Here is a 6,550-nt window from a genome sequence, read left to right as displayed (position 1 = left end):
TCACGCTCTCTCTATGTCCTCTCCCCTCCCCCACCCGCCCCACCTTCAGTGATTTACACACGCCATGCTCGATGGGACAGTACCAAGGAGTGTCTGGAACCAGTTAAATCTCTGAAGGAAAGCCAGATTTCTAAATTAAAAGCGACAGTTTTCTCCAAACACTGGACTGTTTTTCAGCTGCATCTGGCATTTCTGTTCCTTCTTGGTTTTAACTGAAGCCATGTTTGTACACAGAGAGGGAGAGAGACAGGATTAGTTATTGCCAGTACATCTGTAAGAACAGCCTTTTCTCACCTCTCAAACTGTCTGTTTACTGGGAGCTATCAGCTGAAATGCTTGTCCCATGTGTGAAAACATTTCTCCCCATCTTCCTGGCTGTGGAGGTGCCTGTGAATGATTTTAGCTTGAGCCCTACCCTGTGCTCAGCGGAAACTGCCGAGCAAAGGCTGTCTTGCTACCCTGATTTGTTGTCAGCTAACATTGCGAGCTGGGTGTTGACAGAGTCTTCCTCTCTTAGGCTTTGTGTGGTGCTCAATTTGAAATAGTGTTGTTTCACCAAATACTGACTCGTCGGACACTTCTTTAAATAAATGTAAAATATATTCAGAAATTTTCAAAAGGTTTCTAGTCCTGTCGTTGTGCCCAAGAGGGAATGGCTTCATATTTAGAGACAATGTAAAGCTAAAGAGTGAAAATACCCAACGACACCTGCATTCTTGTGGACTGTGAACTTTCTTTTCAAACCAGAACAGTTTCCCTGGACCTAACTTGTGCTCGTATCCCCCTGACGTCTTGGCTGACTGAGGGAGGGAGCCCCTGTGCACCAGGCCTCTGTTGGGATTACATTTTGTCACTAGTTAAATACTTCCTATAAATGTCACTGAGTCCAACCGAGCACCAGGCAAGGTCCCACAAATCCTAGGTTCCGGTGTCTGGCGGTGGATGACAGAGGGACGTTTCACCAGGATATACCTCACAGATCTTCAGTTGCTGTGTATGTAATTGTTGGTGGTTGATGGAGAGAAGCTTACCTCGGATGCACGTTATAATTTACGAGGGTGTTTGGTTAGGACCAAGTCACTCGAGGTCAGAGAAACTCCAGAAAATGAAGGTCTTCTATCTGTGCATGTATACTACTGATAATCTGGTTTTGTATTTATAATAATTTCTGGTCTCCTTCCTATCGAAAAGATGTTTTGAAACTTGAAAGGGTTCAGAAAAGATTTACAAGGATGTTGCCAGGGTTGGAGGATTTGAGCTATAGAGAGAGGCTGGACAGGTTGGGGCTGTTTTCCCTGGAGCATCGGAGGCTGAGGGGTGACCTTTATAGAGGTTTACAAAATTGAGGGGCATGGATAGGGTAAATAGGCAAAGTCTTTTCCCTGGGATTGGGGAGTCCAGAACTAGAGGGCATAGGTTTAGGGTGAGACGGGAAAGATATAAAAGAGACCTACGAGGCAACTTTTTCACACAGAGGAAAGGTTTGAATAGGAAGGGTTTGCAGGGATGTGGGCAGGGTGCTGGCAGGTGGGACTAGATTGGGTTGGGATATGTGGACGGGTTGGACGAAGGGTCTGTTTCCATGCTGTACATCTGTGACTCTATATGAATATGTTTGTTTTGTGTTTTTGACCTTTTTCAGCCCGTTTATCCTGGATGAGTTTAAACGCAAATACTCAAACGAGGACACTTTATCTGTTGCCTTGCCACACTTCTGGGAGCATTTTGACAAGGAAGGCTGGTCCATCTGGTATGGCGAGTACAAATATCCAGCTGAACTCACCCTTGCCTTCATGAGTTGTAACCTGATTTCGGGTAAGGGTCTTTTTACTAACTAAAGCAGCCAATTCTCCCCTATCTCTTGATTGCACAGCAGCACAAGTTGTTTGATGCTCTGAAAATAAATTCCTTTCTTAGGTGGCCTCTAAGAGAGTTTACTTTAAATGTTTAGGTATCTGCTGTGACTCAGCGAGTTGCACAATTGCCTGTAAAGTCAGAGGTTGTGGTTCCAATCAGACTCCATTTAAACCCACAATCCAGTTCAATGCAAGTACTGAAGGAATGCTGCACTGTCAGGTTCCATCTTTCGGGTGAGACGTTAAACCCCATTCACCCTGTTTGGCCAATTTATTAAGATCCCATGGCCACCATTGGAAGAGGAAGGATGAGTTCTCCCTCATGTCCTGGGCCAATGTGTATTGTTCAATTAAATACCAAAACTGTTTGGGAATGTCCAGAGGTTTTGCAGGCTACTGTCGAAGCGAGTCTACCTAATGAGGTCCATTGCTTCTGTACCACTCAAATCAGAAGGCCAGGCTGGTGTGATTGTAGTCTTTTAGCTTCCTTTGGTAATGTAGTGCCCTCCGTGGCAACCATCGCTGCTAATTCTGACTGGTATGGTTAGTGTGTGTGCAACCAGCCAACAGTTAGGGCCTGAAAATTAGAGACGCTGAGGCAGAGAAGCAGATAGGTCAAAAACATTACTTATTCATAGGTGCTACTAAACATTCACTAAATTTTCTGTTCTTTTGTAATTGGTCTGTTTCTGTTCATGCGTTGTTGAATTACTGCTTGTCTGGATTTCCTTCTGGGCTTTGACTTGTAACAATAAGGTTCATTGCATGGTGGCACAGTGGTTAGCACTGCTACCTCGCAGCACCAGGGTCCCAGGTTCGATTCCAGCCTGGGGCGACTGTCTGTGGAGTTTGCACATTTTCCCCGTTTCTGCGTGGGTTTCCCCTCTCAGTCTAAAGATGTGCAGGTCAGGTGATTTGGCCGTGGGAAATTGCCCATAGTGTCAGGTGCATTAGTCAGAGGGAAATGGGTCTGTGTGGGTTACTCTTCGGAGGGTTGGTGTGGACTGATTGGGCCGGAGGGTCTGTTTCCACCCTGTTGGGAATCTAATCCAATCTAATCCTGTTGTCAGGTATGTTTCAACGGCTGGACAAGCTGCGCAAGAACGCCTTCGCCAGCGTGATTCTGTTTGGAGGGAACAACGATAGCAGCATCTCTGGAATCTGGGTGTTCCGTGGCCACGAGCTGGCCTTCCCGGTATGACCTTTCTGCAGTGTCCCCACTGCCTCAGCTGGTACTTGGTGATGGGGCTTTTTGGCGCAGCCTGATTGCACCCAATGCCTGCTCGCAAGATTGTGGGGGTGCTAGAGGATGCTGGCATTGCAGCCTCATCTGATAGAGGCAATACAAAGAAACTGATCAAGCCAGGTGTATGAGGGTGATTTTTAACTCTTGGGTCTTTGGTTTCATTCTGGTGGAGTAGCTTCCAAGGTTCCTTTTGGAAGTCAGTGCCATGCATGGACCTCAGAGGTCCACAAAACCGAGAAAATGAGAGTATTGGCTGCAGGTTTTGGAAACTGGATCCAAATCTCCCAATCCTTGAAATTTCTAGGGCTGTTACCTCCAGGTGTGCAGTTTGTGGGTGGCACAGTGGTTAGCACTGCTGCCTCACAGCGCCAGAGATCCGGGTTCAATTCCCGACTCAGGCGACTGACTGTGTGGAGTTTGCACGTTCTCCCCGTGTCTGCGTGGGTTTCCTCCGGCTGCTCCGGTTTCCTCCCACAGTCCAAAGATGTGCAGGTCAGGTGAATTGGCCGTGCTAAATTCCCCGTAGTGTGAGGTAAGGGGTAAATGTAGGGGTATGGGTGGGTTGCGCTTCGGCGGGTCGGTGTGGACTTGTTGGGCCGAAGGGCCTGTTTCCACACTGCAAGTAATCTAATCTAATCTTGATCAGAGTTGAGAAACTCTAGCCTTTCGATTAGTCTGTAATTGACGTTCACTTTAACCCAGGAGATGTATCTCCCTAATTATGGTTGCGGCCTGTGTCCAGTCTAGTGTGAAATTCAGTGCCTTGCCTTTGATGCTGATGCTCACAGCCCTTCCAATAATTGCAGGGGCTGCTGATCTCTATCTCGTACCTTTTAAAACAGGCGCGAGGGACTGAGGGGTGGGTTGTCCATGGTTGGGTCAGGTGCTTGACTTATTTGGTTTTCCTGTTCAGATGTCTCCTGACTGGCAAGTGGATTACGAGTCGTACAGCTGGCGGAAGCTGGATGTTGACAGCGAGGAGTGCCGGACGATGGTGAAGGAATACTTTGCGTGGGAGGGGGATTTCAAGCATGTGGGCAAGCCCTTCAACCAGGGGAAGATCTTCAAGTGAGCAAATAGACTCTGTGCCAGTTCAGCCCTGCCAACCCCTTCGCCAGGCTGCTGTTCCCACCCAGTGCACGTGGCAATGTCACCAGCTGCTATTTTTAAATCACAGATGCAGAATAAAAAGAAACTTATTCCATCGCTGCTACTGTCACTTTTATTTCTTGCTGCCAGTTGTGTGGGTTCAGCCTGTAAGCTGGTAATCGGGCCCGACGTTCTGTGGCAGTGCTGAAGGAGTGTGCATTTGTGCAGATACGAGTGTGATGTTAGACTGAAGTCTTGTTTTGGGTTCCTTCTGAGTCAGTCATACAACGTGGAAACAGACTCTTCAGCCCAACCAGTCTATGTCAACCATAACTCCAAACTGAACTCATCCCACATGCCTGTACTTGGCCCACATCCCTCCAAACCTTCCCTGTTCATGTACTTATCCAAATGCCTTTTAATTGTTGCTGTACCCACATCCGACACTTAACTCTAAGTCCATTCCACACATACCACTCTATGCAAAAAGAAAAATAGTTTCCAGTCTTTTTTAATCTTTCTCCTCTCACCTTAAAAATATGTTCCCGTGTCTTGAAAGCCTCCACCTTGGGGAAAAGATACCTGCTATTCACTTTATCTATCCCCCTCATGATTTTATTAAAGGTCACCCCTCAACCTTCTACGCTCTGGTGAAAAAAGTCCCAGTCTATTCAACTTCTCATAACTTGAGCCCTCCATTCCCAGCAATTTCCTGGTTAAATGTCTTCTGAACCCCCTCCAGCTTAATAATATCCTTCCCATAACAGTCTTGAGAGATTTCTGAAAAATGGGTCTTTCTGGCCTTTCCTGAACAAATACACTCAATCACGTCTTCACTGGCCCAGAGACGCTACTCTCCTGAGCAATATATGTTCACAACATTTCAGAGCCAGATCCTGTTTCCCCCCCCCCCTTGTTCTGCCATTAGAATTCCGCTCATTTCTTCCTTCGTGGGAGACAGTTCCTTCCCGAAGCTATTTCCCAACCTTCTGGTATTTTTTGGCTGTCCTCTCCTCTCGGCCAGAAAATGGTCCATTGGAACACTTGTCACTGGCTCCTTCCGTATCACAGCCCAATTTTATGCCACTCTACTCTCTCACTTGCCCAGGGCTACTCTTGCCAGTCTTTTTCCTGGCCACCGCATTGTCTGATGGTGCTTACCCTGTGACCTCTATCAGCAAGTCAGTTCCTGCTGACCCCACCATCCTGCCATACTCTGCATCACCCTCCAGATCGTCTTTTCGCTCGGAGAAAGCTCCTTGCCATCTGTAAGCTGATTGTGGGTGGGTGCACCAATGGTGTTAGCTTTATGGAAAAGTGATTAAGGAGTAACGATTCCTCCTTCCTAGATAAAGCCTCCCCACCTGGCTATATCATCACCGTCTAAGACCATGGTCATCTCATCTCGGTGTGTGTCCTTAGTTTTCTGGCTCCTTTTGAATATGCCCTTTCATAGCACCCAGCTCGTGTCTCATTTAAAATGGACTCCACCTTGCCCTGGCTGAACTTGTGCCACAGTTTATTGGACTTTCCTATTCCGGCACACAACTATACTGATGTCCCATGATCACTCCACCCCCTGCCCCCTTTTTCCCAACACTATCAAACTGGTCATAGTGAGCTACTACCCAAGTCATAACCAATCCCATTCCGCACTCTCTTCCTTTTACTATCTCGACCGCATCTGGTCCTGGTCAAGCAGTACAAGTCATGCTGGTATAATGTGTTTCATCAATGCAAATTGGCTATGAGACGATTGATGAATTGTGGACGCAAACTTTCTACTGAACAGATGTATTTTTCTATTGTGCAAGGTTGCAGAGGAAAGTAAGTCATATTATACCAGAATGCAGTGTCTTGGTTTTGAATTTCATTGTTTTCAAAATTGTTCCACAATTTCTCTCTATTTAACCTCCTCCAACCTCTATACCCTTTGCTCGGTAACCATCTACACCCCTCTCTATCTCTGTAACCTCCAGTCCTGCGCCCCTGTCTATCTCTCTAATCTCTGGATGTCGGTTTGCTCGCTGAGCTGGAAGGTTGCTTTCAGACGTTTCGTCACCATACTGGGTAACATCTTCAGTGAGCCCCCAGGCGAAATTTCATCTGGAGAGTCACTGAAGATGTTACCTAGTATGGTGACGAAACGTCTGAAAATGAACTTTCCAGCTCAGCTAGCAAACCTACATCCAGAACCTCAACCTGAGCTACAAATCTGAAAACTCGCTAATCTCAGTAATCTCCTCTGTCCCTCCCAATCGGTCACCTCAGAGATCCCTCTCTATCTGTAAGCTCATCCGTTCCTTCGACCCTCCTATTAGTAACCTTCAGCCCCTCTGAGATTTTTGAGCTCCAATCC

The 6,550-nt window shown here is 46.9% G+C and overlaps 1 protein-coding gene across 1 annotated transcript in view; it reads left to right on the top strand.

Annotated features, from left to right (window-relative positions):
- The window catches only part of eef1g (eukaryotic translation elongation factor 1 gamma), a 28,458-nt gene extending 24,152 nt beyond the window's left edge, over window positions 1–4,306 (top strand). The window contains exons 6-8 of the mRNA XM_043682619.1: window positions 1,643–1,815; window positions 2,927–3,051; window positions 4,016–4,306. Of these exons, the coding sequence (XP_043538554.1) occupies window positions 1,643–1,815; window positions 2,927–3,051; window positions 4,016–4,174 (457 nt within the window). The 3' untranslated portion in view covers window positions 4,175–4,306. The remainder of the gene's footprint in view (window positions 1–1,642; window positions 1,816–2,926; window positions 3,052–4,015) is intronic.
- The last annotated feature ends 2,244 nt before the right edge of the window (window positions 4,307–6,550 follow it).

Source organism: Chiloscyllium plagiosum, chromosome 45, assembly GCF_004010195.1.
Source record: "Chiloscyllium plagiosum isolate BGI_BamShark_2017 chromosome 45, ASM401019v2, whole genome shotgun sequence".
In the NCBI taxonomy this organism is placed as follows: Eukaryota; Metazoa; Chordata; class Chondrichthyes; order Orectolobiformes; family Hemiscylliidae; genus Chiloscyllium; species Chiloscyllium plagiosum.
The sequence above is the reverse complement of the archived record's forward strand: the minus strand, read 5'-3'. Positions and strand labels throughout refer to the sequence as shown.